This window comes from Arvicola amphibius, chromosome 1 (assembly GCF_903992535.2).
Source record: "Arvicola amphibius chromosome 1, mArvAmp1.2, whole genome shotgun sequence".
Taxonomy (NCBI): domain Eukaryota; kingdom Metazoa; phylum Chordata; class Mammalia; order Rodentia; family Cricetidae; genus Arvicola; species Arvicola amphibius.
This window is the reverse complement of record NC_052047.1, coordinates 196,355,111-196,376,148: the sequence shown is the minus strand read 5'-3', so window position 1 is coordinate 196,376,148 and position 21,038 is coordinate 196,355,111. Positions and strand designations below refer to the sequence as shown.

The 21,038-nt window shown below is 48.2% G+C and overlaps 1 protein-coding gene across 4 annotated transcripts in view; it reads left to right on the top strand.

The window, feature by feature from the left end:
• Ablim1 (actin binding LIM protein 1) overlaps positions 1-6,463 on the top strand; it is a 170,188-nt gene extending 163,725 nt beyond the window's left edge. For all 4 annotated transcript variants that reach the window (XM_038317700.1, XM_038317703.1, XM_038317701.1 and 1 more), the window contains 2 exons: positions 166-246; positions 1,774-6,463. In XM_038317700.1, coding sequence (XP_038173628.1) covers positions 166-246; positions 1,774-1,887 — 195 coding nt within the window. In that variant the 3' untranslated portion in view covers positions 1,888-6,463. The remainder of the gene's footprint in view (positions 1-165; positions 247-1,773) is intronic.
• The last annotated feature ends 14,575 nt before the right edge of the window (positions 6,464-21,038 follow it).

The following is a 21,038-nucleotide window of genomic DNA, read 5'->3' as shown; positions in this document are numbered from 1 at the left end:
CTGGTTGAGAGATGGCAACGTGCAAGAATATATCCCTGTGCCCTCACTAGAGGGTCTTCCTACCCACTCTTGTTGGTATCCCTAGAATGCGTGTGCTGGACTTCGGGTTGTGCTTGTGAATTAAATGGATCCTAGTGTTCTAGACAAGGTGTTTTTCCTTCTCAGATATTTCCATATGAAATGCTCATGGTGACCAACAGAGGGCGCAACAAAATTCTAAGAGATGTGGATAGAACCCGGCTGGAGGTAAACAAACCCTTAACCTCAGTTAAAGATCTCTGTATATCACCAACACACACCAGGGTACCTCTAAACACATCTAAATGTGTATTTCCAGGGGAAACCTAAAGTAGTGGGGACAAAAAAAATGTTTCACATTTTTTTGGAAAGGTGGAAAAGACGGTGCCCATTAAGTGTGTACAGTAAAGAGAAGATAGAATCTGCAGTTAGTCAGTGTATAAAATGTCTGGTAAGCTTTAGAATGACCGTAGAGACACAGCATGGCTTCATCGTATTCTTTTGGAAATCGGATGCTGGTGTAATTAGGGCTCGATCATCTCAGTCACTCCTAAGATGTATTCCCAGGCCCAAGTCTGCCCCACCTTTGTACCTATCCATCTGATTTCTTTTCCTTTCTTTTCTTTTCCTTTCTTTTCTTTTCCTTTCCTTTCCTTTCCTTTCTTTTCTTTTCTTCTCTTTTCTTTTCTTTTCTTGTTTTTCAAGACAGAGCTTCTCTGTGTAGTTCTAGCTGTCCTGGAACTTGCTCTGTTGACTAGGCTGGTTTTGAACTCACAGAGATTCACATGCCTCTGCCTACCTAGTGCTGGGATTAAAGGCATGCACAGCCACCACCGCCACTCTGCTCTGTCTGAATGATTTTTTAATTAGAAACTGTTTTGTCTGCCATCTCAGGAAGAATCAAGTTCATTCCCTAACACAAAGGAGTGTTTTTGTGGATGAGGTCAGGCTAGCCCTGATGATTTTAGCCTGTGTTAAAATGGGACTTCACAGGAGGTCTGACCAATGAGAGATAAGCATCCTTCTCTCCTGTTAGTGGGCAGTGGGAAGCACTGGGCTCTCCTAGGGACCACCCTGGAGGTCCCTTTTGGTTTTGGCTGTTCCTATCGTCCGTTATTCTCTGTATCTCCTCAACATGCCAAGGACCTGAAGTGATAGCTGCTGCTTCCAGTGTTACAAATCCCCTTCCCATGCCCAGCCGCTAGCCCAGCCACGAAGGGTAGCAGTGCTGGCGGGAGTCTACCAGCTCTCTGGTAGAGAGGACACTGGGACTGGCCATGTCTGAGAAACAAGCACCAGAGAGAGGTAGCCGCCTCTTTCCCCGGCCTGATGCCTCTTCACAACAGCATCAGTGCCTCTCAGTTTCTGCAGGGAATCCCTTCCAGGACACCCTCCCCCAACAGATGCCCTGAGTCTTACAGAAAGTGATATGTGTTTAGATGTATTTATATGTTGACTGCACAACCCTCCTGCATGCTTTTAATCATCTCTAGATGTCACATACTGCTATGTGATATGTCTGTATTGCAGCATTGTGTGAGTTAGGGCAGAATGACCAGGGGCACCGTCTGCACGTGCTTAGGTCGGATGCAGTTTGGGAAGGGACACTTCACTTTTGATCTAACGTTGATGGAATTGGGGATGCCGAAGCTGCGACTATGGAAGGCTGGCTGTATTCATAAACTGGGGAACACATCTCAAGGTCATTGTGTGACCATTAGGACTACTAACACCTTCTTGCTTCTCTCTCCCCAGCGCCACTTAGCCCCAGAAGTATTTTGGGAAATCTTTGGGATGTCCATACAGGAATTTGACAAGTTACCTCTTTGGAGACGCAACGACATGAAGAAAAAAGCTAAGCTCTTCTAAGTCCCCCGGATAAATGACGATCAGGAAAATGACTCTCAGTGGTGGTGCCTAGAACGTTGTATTAAGGCCCAGAATCATCGATCCGAGAATTTATTCGCTACCCAGCAGCAACACTGAGGAAAAGTCTGATCTCAGCACCCATGGGTCACATCCCCGGCCAAGCAACAGTAACACTTGCGAACAGCCATGGGGTAGAAACTTCTCTGTTCCCACACTCAGCAGTGATGTCCACACGTGACTACGTCCACAACAGGGGCTTCTTTCTCCTTTTTATTCCCCCTTTAATTGATGTGTAACTTAGCGCTGCCTGTACCTGTGAGAGTCAGCAAGTGCCCTTAGGAAGCCACACGGGAAGGAATGGCTGGAAGCCCTGAATTATGAATCTGTTTATTACGTGGCACTGTGGCTGAGGAGGAGTCCAGAGCCCAGCGTCGATGTGGTAGCAACAACCCGGCCTTTCCTTGGCAGCCTTCCTCTGCTCTTCCTGGGTCCCGGGGGAAACGGAACTCCCTCAGGGACCTGGGCAGTTCTGAGTTCATGGCTGAGTGCCAGCAAAAGTGATTTGAATATGCTCCTTTTCTCTTCCTGTATGCTGGAATCCAGTTGGCCAACTGCTAGGGGAAAAAAAAAATAATAAGAGAAAGGAAAAGGAAATTAAGGAACCCCTCCCCCCCACTGAATGCTTTTTCTGCCTGATGATGTGCTCAGCCGTCTCTCCCTATAAACTGAGCTGGTGTGTTCACTGTTGCAAAGAAAGAAAGGCAAAACGAGTTTCCAGATTGGTCCAGCTGCTGCTGGGTGATTGTTGCCCTTGCGTCATGTCTCTCTTTGAGAAGGAAAATCTGTGCCCTGCCTCTGTCCCAAGTTCTCCCCCCGCAGTGTCCCCTGCTGTCTGTCTGGCATCTGAGGGGTTAGGTCAAGCCCATACTGGTATTGTGTGTCAAGGGCATAGACCAAGGGAAGACATGTTTTTCTCCTTCAGATCTCTGCAGCTCTGAAGTTGACGGCTTTAGACTGAGTTCGTGCGGCCTAGTTTGTGTTTCCTTCTTGCCCCGACACACTGACATGCATGTGTTCACACCTGTGTGTTACTCACCAAAGGACGTTCTGTGAATCTTTCTGTGCTGTGCTCGAATGTACCATGTTCAGTGTACCACACTGTGCTGCGGCTTTGATGGGGGCCTTTGCATGACAGCATGTGACCCAGATCAGGAATGAGGCTTGGGTGGATGCTTGAGACCAGCATATGTGGTGAGCTGTGGAGACTCACGCTGGGTTCAGACTGCAGACCACAGAAGTGAGGCCAGGGTGGCTTAGGGCTCAGAGCGTCTGTCTCACTGGAGAACCTCCATACTCCACAACTCTCAGCGAAAGCTGGAGCGTACTTCTTTCATTACAATGTGTGGACAAGGCCACATGATAAGAACTGGTTTGAGCTGGATTGTGAAGAATCTCTCCAGGTCCACAGATTCTATGTAACGGTCACATTGATTCTTCTGCTCTGGGGCTCTTTTTGGGAGTTTAAGCTCTGAGTGAAAGCCAAGGGGGAAAGCATTTAATTCCCTCTCAGATCACAACTGAGCAGAAACTCCTTCCAGGATTAGAGTGACTGGCTGTCTGCTGACACCAGCAGTAAGGAGCAAGCAGCATAGATTCGGAGCCCGTGCCGCAGTCGTGGGACTTGTGACCTGCTTCTTCACTGCAAGGGGTAGTTAAGTATGAGAGCTGCTCTCACAAGCCCGCATACGTAGACCCGTTAGCACGTTATCAAGAGTGCCACACCGCGTGGCCTGAGTAGACGGGTCCATCTCCCCTTGGTTGGGAGGCAGACTGCAAATGGTGGGTTCCCCGTGCAGGTCTCTCGCTCTTTGCATGTTTTCATTGTTTTGCTCCCGCTGCCCTGCTCAGTGCTTGGCACGAGGCTGGTGTCTCCTGGTTCTCATGTTGCCCTGGCAATGGGCAGGATGGAGAGTGGGTGCCACAGTGTTCCCCTGCTGCAGTGAGCAGGGGTGGCCTGGCGGGAGACTTTGTTTACCCAGTACGGAGGTAACGGATGGCCCACCATGCTTTGTACCAGTTACTGTGCCACTGATCACAGCCATGCGGGATCAAAACCAAAGCATCGGGGAGACAGGGACATGAGCAGGGGCAATTGCTAACGTTCTGCATCTGCTCTCCATAGTTCATGTGGATGTCTTGGCATACGAAAATTCAGCTGAAGGGGGAGGACAGCAGGGACACTCCTCCTCTTTATACCGAGAACTTTGAGTGAGTTAGAGGACCTGCCTAGGACTGCAATGATAACTGAAAAATTAAACTCTTAAATTCTTGCAATAACAAAATCCTGCTTTTTTGACCATTTGAACTCAGTCCCCCATCTAACTTGGGGGAAAAATTGGTATTCCATATCAGCATACTAGTTAATTTAAATTGTATCATGTGCAAATGTATTTCTAGAAAACACCAGTAGGAACCCCGACTGCCCCTGGAAAGGAGTGATGGAAAGGTCATACCAGGGTCTCAGTCCATTCCCTTGCAGGTTCCAGCCAGAAAGATACACGAAGGATGATCCGGTTTTAACCCATGGTTGGGGCTGTGGTGCCATATCTGTGCTATTAAAGGGATCCACATGACTTACCTTGGCATGCCCAGACCACAACAAGGGAGATGGGTGGTCTTCATTGTACCCCTCCCTGCTGAACACAGGAAAATTCCAGTTCCTAGAAATCAAAGCGGCTTGTTCACTTGGGGGAGAATTCTATGTATGGCAGACGTGGTGCGTATATTAAGGGCTGTATTTTTTTTTTAGCATCTGACCTACTTGTGACCTGGCGTGTGTACAGATTGCATGGTGCAGAAGTGGCTTCTGTAGCCACGTGGTAGTCTCAGTGCTTCCCCCAGAACTTCTCCAGGAGAGGCCAGACCCTCGAGTCGTCTTCCTGTGCAGCTTACTAGAGAGACAAAAAGCCTTTAAAAACAGCTAGCTCTGCATTTCCATACAGTTTGTGATGAAATATTTTTAATATGACTCCTTCAACAACTAAACATGAACTGCCTGTTCTCTGAAACCCCAAAGAGAAAAACTGCAGTTAGTGGGTTCTAAGGTGCAAAAAAGGGGGGGATAGTTTTCTATCTGTCCTGTCCTCCGCTCTCCCCAAGTCCCGACTCTGTTGCCTCCAGCCTGAGCCTTCTCTCCTGAGGCACAGCCCCACCTCTGTTGCTTCCATCTCTGTCTACATGGCTCGATCGCTCGCCGCCAGCATGGAGAGGATCAGCTGGCGGTGTTTCTAAAGCAGGACTTCTTTGCTTTGAACCAAACATCATTTTCTAAAGATAGCTTCACCAATGATGCCGTCAAAAATATCTGCTTTTGCAAGTTTAAAAGAATTCAAATTAACCTCTTTTGAGTCTTTGTTAAGAAAGAAAGAAATCTCAAGCAAACCTAGAGTGGCATCCCAGGGCATGCTGCAGGACACTGGCATGGCCCAGGCTGTGTGCGCCAAGAACCCTGCTCAGAAAAGATTTCTGGTGACTGCTGAATCTGTACTTTCTGTGCCCTCCTCAATTTTGAGTTACGTTTTTCTTCTTTAGACAAACCAAGGCTTTGTATACTTCAAATTCACTCTTTCATGCCCCCTTTGAAGAACTTTCTATACAGAAAAAGATAGAGCTTTGGATTTGCGGTGACGTGTCTTGCAGGGGTCACGTACAGGGAAGGAACACCCGCGTCTACTGGAACAGAATGAGCAAGGCTTCAGCATCTATAAGACCATGGTTTCCATTTTCTCCCCTTGGAGCCAAGGGAGAGGGAGACAGACAGACATTGGATTGCTTTCACTTGTGTGCGTGTGTGTGTGTGTGTGTGTTCAGTGTTGTGGCAAACTCACAAAGAAGGACAAGTGGCTGCTCAAGCTGAAGCTCTCTAAGCAGTGGATATGTGCACAACAAAGTTCAGCAAAGCCAACTTTTTTGTCCCATAAGCTTAATGCAATTGAGTGGCAGATATCCTTAATAAAATGCTTTTCTGTGTCTCTTCCAAGAGTGGCAGTCCCATGAATCACTTCCCATGATTGAAAGAAAGAGACAAGCCTGTATGCATGGATGTTCAGAAAGGCTATGATTATGTATGAAAATATTTTCCCTATGGAAGAGGAGACAGTTGTCCACAGAATTGATGTTTTGGGGGGTTCTCTGTACAGATGTGTCTGGTGGTAAATGTAGGGGTTTCCATGAGATGCCAAAGACCCTGCATCGAATCTCTTGTAACTTGGTTAATGGGATTGCTTTGATGAAAGAAAGCCTGCCCGCTCTTCCTTCCCTCCCCTTGTTGGTGATATGAACGCAGGTGTTCACAAGACGTTCTTGAGAAGCTGTGCCGTGTTCCCTGTGGAGTCAAGATGGTGTGTGCCAGTGGCTGAGCACCTGGTGCCGGGTGCAGAGGGGAGCTTGGCCTGCAGGCCCCCGTCACTGAGTTGTTCTTTCCCAGCCTGCTCTGTGCCCATTGCAGGCAGCGCACATCACCCTCCTTCATCACTGTACTCAACTCCGTGAATAAAGCTGCGTGCTTCCTCCCTTAGCGCCTCCGGCACTGTTCTGTTTCCTGCTCCCGTTGGTCTTGTTTTAAAAGTTATCAGTCAAACTCCCAGGAACCAGAACAAAGAGCAAAGTCAAAGCTATAGCAGGTTGTCTTTGTTTTAATACTTAAGAAAATGTATTTTAAGTGTATATGTATGCACACGTGCAAGCATGTGCAGGTGAAGTTGGTGTTGGGTTCCTGAGCTGCCTGAGGTGGGTGCTAGGAACGGAACTCTGGTCCTCTGCGAGAGCAGTGCATGCTCCTAGACACGGAGCCATCTCTCCATTCCGCCTGGTGTTTTTCATCATATTCATTGATATATCACATAACACAGATGCTTTCCTGTTGTATTCCAATAATTCAGGCCATAATGACAAAGCTGACTAGGGGTACATTATCAACTGGTGTCTTAGTTAGGGTTTCTGTTGCTGTGAAGAGACACCATGGCCACACAGCTCTCAACAAAGGAAAGCATTTCACTGGGGACTTGTAAACAGAGACTGACTTCAACTTCCTGGCTGCCCAGACCAGAATAATCACACAGAAACTATATTAATTACAACATCGTTTGGCCAATAGCTTAGGCATATTCCTAGCTAGCTCTTACATCTCAAATTAATCCATTTCTATTATATATCACCACAAGGCTGTGGCTTACCGGTAAGGTTCTGGCATCTTTCTCCTTCAGCAGCTACATGGCGTCTGCCTGACTCTGCCTTCTTTCTCCTTGCATTCAGTTTAGTTTTCCTGCCTACCCATATTATGCCCTGCCATAGGCCAAAGCAGCTTCTTTATTAACCAATGGTAATAAAACATTTCTAACCTACAGAGGGGAATCCTACATCAGGGTCTCGCTCACAGTTTCAGAGGTTTAGTCCACTATCACCATGACTGAAACATGGCAGTGTGCATGCAGACATGGTACTGGAGAAGGAGCTGAGGGTTCAACCCACAGGCAACAGGAAGTGAACTGTGTCACTGGGCCTAGTTTGAGCATAGGAGACCTCAAAGCCCGCCCCCATAGTGGCACACTTCCTCAACAAAGCTATATCTACACCAACAAAGCTACACCTTCTAATAGTGCCACTTCTTATGGGGGGATGTTTTCTTTTCAAACCACTACAGTTGGGTGGCACTCAGCATGGGGAAAGCCCTGGGTTCGGGACCCACCCACACAAGCATCTAGCAGCAATCTTATAGTGCAGCTAGAGCTGATGTTTACTTTATGACAGTCTTTGGGACAAGACTGAAGACTTGAGGACAAGTCGTCCCAAGAACACTGTGGGGGAGGGGTCTTCCAATCCTCCACTTCATTATCTTTGCGTGAAGAAAATCTCCCTCACCTGGGAGCCAGAGACAGACCATTCACCAAGGCTGTGGGCATGTTGGTTCTCTGCTATCAGAGAAGAGTCAGGAAGCCCAGCCTCCAATCTTAGGGTCCACTTAGCTTGGTTTCCACCAGCAGTAGCGCCTATCCCCAGCTTCACCACCAGGGGTCACCTGTAGTCCTTGTCATGACTTCCTTGTGATACTGGACTCGGGTGACCACGAATCTCACAGGAGAGTTCGCCTCACACAGAAAGATGTCTAGAGGGCAACGGTCAAGGCAAGGCCACTTCCCTCCTTCCAATCCCTGCCTCTGGCTTCGACCCTTTCATCTTCCAGACATGCTCATGTTTGTTCCCACTAGGGCAGCTTTGCCAATGATGTTTTCTCTCTACAATGTCCAACTCTCCAAGGACATCTCCAAGGTGGCTGATGGAGAGAATCCGCTGCCAGGGAAAAGATGTCATGTCCACTGTCAACTCTGTAAAGTCGCCTTCCCATCCATTTTTAAAATTATCGTGTGAACTTCCTATGGGCTCCATGAGTCTTATTGAAGACAAGGCCATCTATACACGCTTGGCCTGAGCCTGTCTTGATGGCCAGCCTAGCCTACTGCAACAGTTCTTGGCACACTGACGATTGACTGTGGTAGGCAGGACATGATCATGGTTGCCTCATTCCCTTAGCTTGGCATGTGTCCGCTTCGTGTTTAATTCTGGCGACCCCTCTTTGCTGACGGTATCTCACATACTATCCCCGGGCCAGATCCATTTATTATGGCCTCACATTCCCTCATGACTACCACATGGCAGCTGTGAATGATACCACATAAAATGGCTTTCTGATCAGTTTTCAGGCTCTGCCAGCCCAATCTGCTCATCTGCCGAATGGACAAAGAGGTGAGAAACTCCATCCAAAGATCTTGATGACACATGTTGGTCACATGGTGCAGTGCCTGGCACATTAACTGCTCCGGAAACCCCAGGGATGCTTACAGGGGGGAATTAGCCACTCAGAAGCTTGCTGAGTCTCATTGTCTTCCCAGGTATGTTTAAAGTGGACATATGGAGGGATGGTGAAGGCACTGAGATATGGCTCATGAGAATGCCATGTGAGGGTTGGCATGGAACGTGAGGGTCACCCACGGATGTGGATGTGGCTAAATCTCTTCCTGGGGGAGATGGAAATGAAGCCTACTCTTCTTTCTGAGTTACCAGTGACACACGGAGGTGCAAGCCCACCAGGTTCACTCTAGGAAACCTGAGAGTTTATTAGGCATATAGAGCAATGGGTAAGGTTATAGGGAGGACTATGACTGACCTTGAAATAGCCACACGTGAGGAAGGTCTGCACACAGCATGAATGGTGGTTCCCCCATGGCCATGTAGATGGATCCACCTCTCTAGTCTCCCCCACCTATCTACTCTGGTCTCTCCCTGAGGCTACCTGCAATTAAGGCAAAATTGCACACAACTGGTTAGCAGGAGTGACCAGATGTCTGGAGGAGGGTCCCAAGACCTTCCTGACCCTCCTTCTATGAGGGAAAATCAGCAGTTACCTTGCTCCATGTGGGTTCAGCCGTGGCAGTCTTTTCTGAGCATGCCCGGATGAACTAAAGATGGTGGCAGCTGGCTTGGAGGACTGTCCTGTACACCGTGGGTAAAGGTCTAGTCCTTTTATAAATGATCATTTGAGGATTTCCATTTCTGTTGTAAGCTTTTTCCTCCCTCCAGTCTGAATAGGAAGATCCAGTCGTTAAAGCAGGCCCACAACCTCTTAGACGCTTGCGCAGTAGTTCATTAAGACGGATTCCTGGTTATTAACGAGAACAGGAAAGCATTACATAGCTAAATGCTGGGTGTAGCATCCATCAGCTTGGGAGTTCTGGCTCCACTAATTATTGGCTGCAAAGCTAATGAAGATCTGCTTAACTTTGCTAAGTCTCTATTTCCATTTCTATAAAAGAGGAGTAATCGTTAATAATACCTGCTTCAAAGTAAAACAAGACCTGGCATGAGACAGACCTCAGACATTGAATTTGTTACTACACAGGCTGACTGCTGTGTAGTAAAGGCTGGCTACCCACTCCAGTCCTGACCCGAGCTTATTCTGTGCTCTTGGGCTGATTCTTACACCACTTTCCTTTTAGAGAAGGAAAAGACCCAGGAAGATTGTGTCTTATTCAGTATCACGGGATGGTTGACAGGGACTTGGGCCTGAAGACCAGCCAGCCTCTCTAGTCTGGAGCCCCGCCTCTCTAGTCTGAAGCCCCGCCTCTCTAGTCTGGAGCCCCGCCTCTCTAGTCTGGAGCCCCGCCTCTGTGCAGCCATACCAAGAGATGCCCAGCCAGGGCAGCAGACTGCAAACGGCAGGCACCCGGAAGTGCTTCCCACTTCAAGGATGCTAGGAAACACCACCATGGGAGAAGATGGTGATTTACCAAAGGTCTTTACGACTGTGTGGCTCCCTTTAGCAGCTCAAGTGTTTGTAGATTTCCTCAGCTGGAGAAAGCTACCAGACCTGACAGCTCTCTTGCACACGTGAATTCACAGCAGCTAGATTGACATTCATAAGTCTTACCCAACACCATGCCAGCTAAAAGCCCAGCATAGATGGGGAGGCGCTCCCAAAGCCCCACTTGAGGAGCTATTGGCAAGGGATGGGTCCTAAGAGGTGAACTGTGCACCAGTGATCCAAAAACTGTGCACATACAGGCAATGCTAAGTGACCCAGTGGGTTCAACAGAAAAGAAAACGAATACAACACATGAAGATGGGAGGGAAAAGCGGTGGGAGGTAGGAAAGAATCTGAGTAGGGGGAATAACTGTAGATTTGATCAAAACACATTAAATGCATGTTTGAAATTTTCCAACAGTCTCAAAAAAAAAAAAACCTACCAGCCTACTCAGCCCCTCCTGCCCATTGCTGGACAGGGCTCCTCTCCCACGCTCCTCCCAGAGTCAGCCAGCCTTGCCTGGGTGTGGCCACCAGCCCTGCTTGGCTGGATAAGGTCCATTGTGGGCTAGGAAGCAACAAGGAAGGGTGGGGATTCTGGGGCTGGCAACTTTTGGGAAAGCCCTGTGTCGCTGAGGAGCAGTGACCAGAGTGGCAGAGCCCCAAGTTGAGAACCACACCCCAATTCCCTCTCTTCCCATCTGACGCCCAGACTCTAAGAAATTGCTCCTGTTCTACTGCAGAATTCGGGGTGCACCAGAGCTCGCAGAGACAGATGACAGTGGCCTATGACCACATTTATTTTCCCCTCTTGGCCGGCAAAACTGCTCTCCAGAGCCTGCCATTGTCCCAAGCACAATAGCAGGCCCTGGAGAAGGGGATTTTTCTGTATTTATTTGTGCTGTCCCCTGCTGCTGCTGCAAACACCCACCTCAAGTTGCGTGCATGTATGCACACACACACACACACACACACACACACACACACACCCTTTAACTCAGCTCTTCCCATCAGTATAAAGAAAATCTGACTTGGGAACCCCTTTTCTCCAAAATAGTCTGGTTCTGCTTGGGCCCAGCAGGGTGTAGGGTTGCCCCTTCCACAACATTTCAATGGGATCTGGTGGCAGACCAGAGCCTTCCAGAAGCTTCCAGACCCACCTAGACCTGCTGAGACTCCAGTCTATGGGATGAAGGCTAGTGAATCTTGGATGACATCAGCAGGTAACATTTGTGGGGGCAAGAGGGGGGGAGGGTCCTACAGAGTGCCAGCGGCTAACCTGGATCCTCTGTGTGGATTATGCCAGTTTCTCTGAGAAGGGTAAACCCACCATGCTCACTGGTTTGGCAGTGGGATTCTAAACCCACCCCGACCCCCTCTAGTCTGAATAGCATTTCTGCTGTTTCTGTGTCTCACTGTAACCATGGCTAGGCTGGAACTTGCTATGTAGTCAAGGCTGGCCTTGAATTTAGAGGTTTGCCTGTCTCTGCCTCCTGAGTGCTGGGATTAGAAGCGTGGAGCACATCATTCCCAGGCCTCCGCAGCTCTCTGGGATTGCCACAGCATAGCACATCATTCCCAAAAGATTGCCAAAAGGATATCGTTTTCAAAGACAAATACCAGCAAGGCAGAGCCTGCCCATGAATAATATTTTGTTCTACACTGGGCAGAAGCTGGCACAGAAAACATCGGTCCCTTCATTCCTGTCATTGTCCCGAAACATACACTGCTTAATGAGGAAGTAAAAGTGTTACATTAGATAAACAGGAACGGGCCAATGCCTCTGGTGAAAAAAAATAAAAAGCCAGCTGAGGATAATGAAGCTTAGTGGTAGGTAGGTAAGGACCAGCATGCATGAGGTCCTAGGTTCAAACCCCAGGAGCAGAAAGATAAATAATTACAGTTTCAAAATTGTTATTCTCCTCATGAGTTACTGCATACTGTTGAAAACTAAAACCATGACTGGCCTTGCAGGGCTTAAGGTATTCTAGAGACACTGGTGCCCCCCACTCTGAGAATCGGACCAGTGAAACTATAGACCCCAAACACTAATCCCACACTGGGAGAAAGAAAAGACTGAAACCTGCTGTCAACAAGAACTGCCTCCATCAGACTGGCCTGTGAGCCTGTGGGTACAGCGCTTTCTTGATTGCTAATTGATATATGCGGGTCACACCTGAGCAAGTGGGGCTGGGCTGAATGAGGAAGCAGGCTGAACAAGCCATGGGAAGAAAGCCCGTAAGCAGTGTTCCTCCACGGGCTGAGATCTGCTCCTGCCTCCAGATTCCGCTGCATTCCTTCGACTGTGACAGAGACATGAGCCAGCTTGCCCCTTTCCTCCCTGGGTTATTTTTGGTTGTAGGGTTTATCACAGCAATAGAAAGCACGCTAGGAAACGGTTTGCAGAAGTTTGAATAGGAATAGCCCCATAGGCTCACAGATTTGAATGCTTGGTCATCAGAGAGTAGAACTATTTGAAAGAATTAGGAGGTGTGACCTTATTAGGGTGAGTGTGGCCTTGTTAGGGGAAGTGTGTGCCTGGGGTGGGCTTTGAGGTTTTAAGAGCCCAATCCAAGCCCAGTGACTCTTTCTCTCTTCCTGCTGACTGCAGATCCGAATGTAGAACTCTCAGCTTCTTCTCTAGCACCATGTCTGCTTGCTTGTCCCCATGCTCTGTGCCATGACGATAGTGGACTAAACCTCTGAAACTGTAAGCCAGTCCCGATGAAATGTTTTCCTTTATATGAGTTGCTGTGATCGTGGTTTCTCTTGACAGCAACAGAACACAGCTCTTGCAGACTCATGGCCTCTAATCCTTATACATGGCATAGATAGGTGCTGCGACCCCTCAGCTCACAGGGGAGAGTTTCCTTGCTTGTAGAAATTCAGATAAGGCCCTGAGAGATTAGGGTATATGGCTCAGTTACTAGGGTCCTTGCTTAGCATGTGTGAAGCCTTGGGTTCGATCTTCAGTACTGCATAAGATGGACATAGTGGCACTAATATAATGTTATATATATATATATATATATATATATATATATAGTGTAATCCTAGCACTAGGAGGTAGAGGCAAGCAGACCAGAAACTCAGGTCCTGGCCTTTATAATGAGCTGAAGGTCATTGTGGGCTACGTGAGATCCTGTCTTGAAGGGGACATAGTCATAGGAGGGACCTAACTACAAATCTCAAGCTTCATTCCAAAAGGAGGTTAGGATTTGGGAGGTCTGACTGGGATCTGGCAAGCTGCACCATATAACAAAGTTTAGAAGCTTCCAGGTGGTTCTGATAATTAGCCATGCCATGTGGGGTCAGGAGTAAAGCTGGTCTGTTGCAGTCCACGTACCCTAAATCTCTGCTAGACTTTACCAATGCTAGCGCCCCAATGCACGAGGCCAGATGTCACACTTGGACTCATCTCATGGGAGACATTATTCCAATTGGCTGCGGGAGCTTTGCTATGGAAAATCTCAATGATTAGAAAAACTACCATTGCCACACAAGGATCTGGACTCTAGGAGAGTCCATCAGTATGTGCTTGCTTGTGGGTCAATTCATCTGCTAGGGCACTGGCTCCACTTAAAATGGAGAAGCAGGAGGTGACAGAAGCATGTAGGGCCCAGCTTCTTGCAGGAAAAGCAGCCAGCTCTGTAGCATCTCCTCTGCTCCCGTCCCTGAGACACAGAACACAGAGAGCCCAGCCTAGCAATCCCTTCTGAGGTTCCTTTCACTGCACACCGTCTTGTGTTGCTCTCCTGCTGGCCACAGAGTAGGGCACACAGCCTGTCTCTTCTATGGACGGACACAGTCACTTTAGGGAGTTAGCAACTGTCACTCACCAGTGCCCCTCCATGGCGGGAGTGAGAACCTGTTGGTATCAACTGTTCATCACTAAAATGGGACTATGTTTGTTTGAGACTTAAAGTGGAGATCCTACCTTTCCCCCTTTTCTATAATTGTTACTTTTAAGTTATACAAAGTGCCAAGATTACGGAGTTTATTTAACTGAGACTTTCTGATCCCAGAAAATGTCTAAGTTCAAACCTGCGTACTGTTCATTTCCCAATCTTTCTAATCTAAACAGAAGAAGGAAACCCACCAGATTCCTTCCAGTCAAAGCTTTGGAGTTCTTTGAGATCTTGACAGAGGTTATGAGGTGACGTTGTCCTTTAGGTGTGTCTTCCTGTTTGCTCAGTAAGATCGGTAAGACCTCCAGGCAGCACCTAAATCTCCTGCAGTCCTGGGGTGTCCTTCTCTGAGTGTTCCCAGAGGCCCTACGTCTGTGGTTTGTTCTCCATGGCCCTGCTCTTTCTTTGCTGCTGACCCCGAAATCCTTCCCCACACAATGTCTAAAAGCAGTTCAGAGACGAACTTCTTAATTCTTTCCACCGGTGACTTTCATGTGGATCTCTATCTGGTCTTGCCTTTACGTGCAATTGCTTGGATCCTTGTTTACTGTCACCCCAACTTGTCAGGTTGTGGGGGAGTTGAACAGTGCTCAGGATCCAGTTTGGGGGCCACTCTGTGTTGGTTTGCAGATGGAGACAGGAGTGGTCTCAGCTTGGCTAGGGATAGGTACGCTTTCTGAGCCTGAAGTCTTGCTCAATCTTCTACAGGCTTAGAAAAGTCTCTCTGCCAACGAATAAAATGGATTATTCCCTTGCCCATGGGTATTAATTGCAAATAGCTTTTGGTTAGAGGTGGGACCCAAATCCACTTTCCATTCTCAGTGCTGTGACCCCGTCTGGCTCGAAGCTGTGCAGGTCTTGTGAGTGCTGCCATAGTCTCTATGGGTTCATATGTGCAGCAGTCCTGTTTGTCTGGATGACACTGTTTTCCTGGCATCCTCCACCCTGTCTGGCTCTCACAGTCTTTGTTACCTCCTCTTCAGTATAGATCCCCAAGCCTTGAGAGGAGGGATGGGTTTAGTGATGACATCTCATTAGGGACTGAGTGCTCCTAAGTCTCTCACTGTCTACACTTGTGCAATGGGATTTAACTCATCAGTAAAAAGGAACAAACTATTGTAATATCATGCATGTATCTCCAGTACATTATGTTGAGGGAGAAAAGGCTAAATCAGAAAGGCTCTGCACTGCCTGATCCCACTGGTCTGACAAGTTGGAAAAGGAAAGCTGTAGAATCAGAAGACCTTTTATCCCAGGTGAGGGCTAGAGTGGAGACTGCAGAGAGGAATAGGGAAGTGTCAGGGGTGATGAGTTTGTTACTCTGTATCTTAATGATGGTGGTGACCCCATGGATGTACACATATCCCCAAACTCTCAGTACTGGGGACCACAAAGGATGAACGGTGCTGTATGTAAATAAAGTTAAAAAGAAAAGCAGTTCCATTTAAAAAAAATTATATCATTAATCCTACCGAATTTGGGCCTGGGAGACATTATAATAGAAACCTTATATGTAGCCAACTGTCTTGTCAAGAGGCTTGCAAGCCTTGCTATAAACTAGGCGCTGTGCTCAGCTCTTGGGATAAAAGAGTGAACAAACAGAGGTTAAGCTCATAATCTCCCAAGTACAAACAGAGTGGCGCAAAAGTGCAAGGATTGGCTCTTTTTTTTTTTTTTTTTTTTTTTTTTTTTTTTTTTTTTTTTTTGGTTTTTCGAGACAGGGTTTCTCTGCAGCTTTAGAGCCTGTCCTGGAGCTAGCTCTTGTAGACCAGGCTGGTCTCAAACCCACAGAGATCCGCCTGCCTCTGCCTCCCGAGTGCTGGGATTAAAGGCGTGCGTCAAAGGATTGGTTCTTGACCATCAGTGGTGCCTTCTCTGGGGAATGCTCCTATTTAAGTGGCCACTGGACTGGATATGGCTGCAGAAGGATGGATCCTTGTGGGTTTCTGAAACAGGGAAGGTGACGAGATCATTGGTGTGCACCAGAGAAGGAGCAGATTTGGAGTGGTGAAATCATGAGCTCAAGTTAGACCACAGGAAGCCGAGCTGGATGCAAGGCAAAACTACACAGAGAACCCATTAGAAACAGAACATATTTCCACTTAACATGTGCACGGATACTCACAGTTATAGTATCCACTACTCCAACGTAGAAATTCCTCAACATGACAATGAAGTGGGGGACTATCCATGTAGCAGAATCATTATTTAAATGTGAACTGCTGGAGTATGCTGTGGCATGGGAGACCTTGAAAACATTGTGCTAAGTGAAAGAAGCCATCATAAAAGATGATAGAGTAGTGTCTGATTCCACTTCCAGGACATTTCAAAGGCGGGGAAATCTACAGAGTCAGGGGGTAAGGCCTGGTGGAAGGCACAGGGAGCGTGACATGACTACCATATGTATAATAGTTCTTATTTGGTGAAATAATAACCACAAAACTGTTGTCAGAGTACACACAGATGAGTAAATTATTCATCTGTGGAATCCTCATAACGTGCCAAGAGATTAGTATTGCAATTTCCACATTTTGCTTGTTTCATTAAGGAAGACACGTGCCCCGTGGTACATGTATCTTTAATGATGGACCTGTGATCTCTAACCCAGATGCTCTGCCCTCACCTGTAGCTCGAATTCTAATTGGTCTTAATAATAAAAACCTGGAGTCAGATGTTGAGGGTGGAATCTGAAAGATCAGAGAAGCAGAGCAGCCAGCCACTAGTTCTTACCTCTATGGAATCCTCAGACTGGATGGGCTTTCCTGTCTCTACAAGTCCTCAGACTGAATACCCTGAGCTCCTGTCTCCTCCTGCCTTATAGTCCTCTCTCTACTCAGCCATATCCCTCTGTCTCCACCTCCTTAGTGCTGGGATTAAAGGTGTGAGCCATCACCACCTGGCTCTGATTCTTTTAGACTGATCAGTCTTGTGTAGCCCAGGGTGGCCATGAACTCACAGAGATCCGTTTGCCTCTGTCTCCAGGAAGCTGGTATTAAAGGTGTGTGCCAACACTGCCTGGCCTCTATGGCTAGCTAGTGGCTCACGCCACACTTTTTTGTTAGATCACAAACAAAATATCACCACCTTCACCATCTGGGGCCTTACCTGAATCAAGACCTGAGCTCTGCTTGAGGAAACCTTTCTTCTGGCTTCCCTGGGTTATCTCACCTTCACATCCCTCCTGGGAGGAGCCCACCTGTCTGCTACATCACAGACTCTCTGTGTTGGAGGGCTGTGCACATGCATGTATATGCACGAGCGGGGAGGCCAAAGTGTCTTCCTCGATTATTGTATTACTAAGACTTATTTTTGTTTCGTGTGTATGAGTGTTTTGCATGCATGTGTGCAAGCACACCACGTGCGTGCTCGGTGCCTGCAGAGGGGGTCGGAGGCTCTGAAACTGGAGGTAAAGATGGCAGTAAGCCGTCAAGTGGGTCCTGGGAACCAACCTTGGTCCTCTGCCAGTGCTGTGAGTTCTTTGAGCCACTGAGCTGTGCTGCTAGCCCTAGTGCCTCCATCTTGCATTTTGAGAAAGGGTCTCTTATTGAACCCCACGTTCCTCAATTTGGCTAGCCTGGCTAGCCAGCAAACCTCAAGAATCCTTTTGTCTCTGCCTTCCCAGTGCAACGATTCCAGGTATGGACTGCCGTTCTCGGCTCTCTCACGTATTCTAGAGATCCAAACTCAGGTATGGACTGCCGTTCTCAGCTCTCTCACGTATTCTAGAGATCCAAACTCAGGCCCTTGTGTTGGGCAACAAGCACTTTACCAACCGAGCTGTTTTGTGAGCATCTTAGGCCACAGATTCCAATGCATCCTCATGCTAGTGTCCTTGTCCGAATGAGGCAGTGGTAGCTGAGTGCGATAGGACCGGGGTCCACAGGGCTGCTCAAAGAACAGCTACACACGCTGAACATGCCGATGGCTGCGTTCTCTGAACTGTCTGAATGGCTGCCTCTTTGCTATTTCTTTTGCTACTCAAATGCATTAGTTGAACAAAGTTGTCGCTTCTTGCTACTTGAGACCCGTTTCTTGGCTTTGCACCCCATGCCCTGAACCCTTCTGCTTGGAGATCATCCACAAACATATCTTGAATTATACAGAAGACTCAGTTTGAGTGACAGAACGAGGTCCCACATGCTGTTTGGTTGTAGGACCTGGTGTCAGATATCCTGAGCTGCCTGGGCTCCTCTGTGGAAGATCCCATTTATATTCTCTTGGTTGTTTCTGCCAGGAGCAAGTGTGGCTGCCTGAGGCTGTGTCCAACAGGAAGTTAGGAAGCTGCTCTCCATTGCTCTCTTACTCAGCCCTTACCTGCTCAGGGAGACCAACAAACACAACTGAACATGTTCTTGGCCAGGCAGTCAGTGCCACAGAAACTCACAGACTGGTGTAACCCCAGGTTACAAGCTTTAAAGAGTTTGTTCTGGGATTTTCTAGCATGAATCTCACAGACTTTCTAGTGTGGGCCCTGTAAGATGACAAAACAGTATGCAGCCATGGTGAGGAAGTAGCATTTCCTCCTTGCAAACTAGGGGAAAGGGCAGTTTATACACTACTTGGCTCCCTAAATAGAAGATCAGTCACATTGGCTCCTTCCCTTGGGAGCTTGTCAGAACTGCAAAATCTCTGTCCTATCCCAGACTTGCTGCGTTAGGGTCTGCGTGATTCCCAGACGATCCCCAGAGTGCGGGTGCACTGTGTTAAGGTTGAAAAGCTCTGGCTTTGTAGGTTACAGTTTTCTTACCCTCAACCCCCATAGGATGCAAATCGACAAGTAATTATCCAACAAGTCCCTAGCACTACACTTAGCTACGGGCAGAGGGTGACCCCTGAGAGGTGATTTGGTGGCAGCTCGGAGACTGCAGAAGGGGCCCAATGAATCCAGTGCTCTGCACTAACCAGGTCCTTGCTAGCCAGATGCTTGTTGAGGGAACCAGAAGCCTGGGTTTCACCCACCCCAGATGCTGGCTTAGCTGTGAAGAGACACCATAATCAGGCAACTCTTATAACAGGAAACACTTGACTGGGGCTTGTTTCATTATCATCAAGACAGGGAGCACGGTGGCACACAGGCAGACAAAGCCCTCGAGAAAGAGCTGGGAGTTCCAGGTCAGCAGGCAGCGGGAAGGGAGTGACCCTGGGCCTGGCTTGGACTTTTAAAACCTCAAAGCCCACCCCAGTGACATACTTTCTCCAACAGAGTCACGCCTACTCTAACAAGGCCACAGCCCCTGACTCCTGTCCTAATCCTATCCACTTCCTCATGACCGATGACCAAGCATCCCATACATGAGCCTCTGGGGACCGGCCCTATTCAGACCCCCTCAGGGCCGTCAGGTCTTAGGGTGTCATCACAGAGGTGGAACACTTGCTTTCTTTCAGCGATCTCAGAATCAAGGCATCTAACACCTGCCGGGAACTGTGATGCTGATGCTGCTCTCCATGTCCTCTGCATGTGGTCCTTGCCACAAACCAGGAGGTGGGGATCACCTTGCTCTCATCCCACTAGGGAAACAGAGAAATGTTAAGTCAGCCAAGGTCACCCAGGGAGAAAAAGACAGATTTTTTTTAAACTAAACTCTGAGCCTGTGTTCCAATGTTTCTCGATGTTGTGTCTATCACTGCCTCCTCTCAGTAGTCCTTTTACATATCTTATGCTAATTATGCCTCCATGACACTTTAATGCCATATATACATCGAGATGCTCCAGTAAGATAAATATGTATTTATACACTGCAATACTTCACGACCTTTCCTCAGGATTCATTTTTTTTTTTTTAAAGACAGGATGTCACTCCGAAGCCCAGGCTGCCCTTGAAATCAAGGTCATTCTGTTGCAGCCTCCCAGGTGCTGGGCTTACAGATGCACCACCACACCTAGCGCAAGATCCAGCTTCTGTTCTCTTGGAGACACGATCGCTTTAGGAAGAAGTTCACCTGATTACTCCCTCAGTCCACAAATGGCCTGTGGGTACTTGCCATGTGGTGAGCTGTGGCCACAGTAAAGAGCCTGGTATTGGGGGCTCCCGAGGCTGCCTGTGAGCAGAGCAGGGGTCAGGAACTTGGCCAGATATAGCATCTTTCCCAGCCTTGGAGGAGAGAGTTAGGACCCTGGTATCATTGGTACAGAACCCAGCCTCGGTTCTACCATTGCTGCTCATGGGCCTCTTGACACTCTCTTTCCCACCTTGTACATGACACCTACTGAGTGTTCAAGAGCACCCCAAGAACAGGCAGTGGGGTGCAGTAAGCAGCACATAGGCATGCTACAGAAGCATCTTAGTGCAGGACTGCAGTGATGCACACCCTGCACCTTCCTGTGTCCTCCACCCAGCTCCTCTCTGCTCCTCTGAAGGGAGGAGGGGTTCACTCATACTGGTCCATCTTCCCCCTTTTTAATAACATACATACATACATACATACATACGTGTGTGTGTGTGTGTGTGTGTGTGTGTGTGTGTGTGTGTTTGGTAAGATTTAGGTCAGCTGGTAGAGTCTTCCAACTCCATTTCTCAGCCTATCAATGTCTCAATGTCTTTTAGGGGACGGTAGACATGAAATTCTACCCCATTCATGAATCTAACCATGTGAAATGGTTAAATGGGGTCTAAAAAGAGTCCATCCAGGAGCTGGGAGAAGGAACTGGGTCCAGGCCTGTGTTCTAGGAGGGTGGTGTTCTGAAACCCCACAGAGGGACACTTGGAAGCTAGGTCACGCTAAGGGAGCTGAGTTGTGCTGGCCTGGTTTGGCATGTAGGCAGACCCGGGAGGCCTGGGTGTACCACGCTGGGTTGGCAGCAGGCTGGGGAAGCCCCTGTTGTGGAGAAGTGGATGAGTCAGTGTGAAAGCTGCGGGTTTATGGCGGAGCTGTGGGCCAGCAGCAGA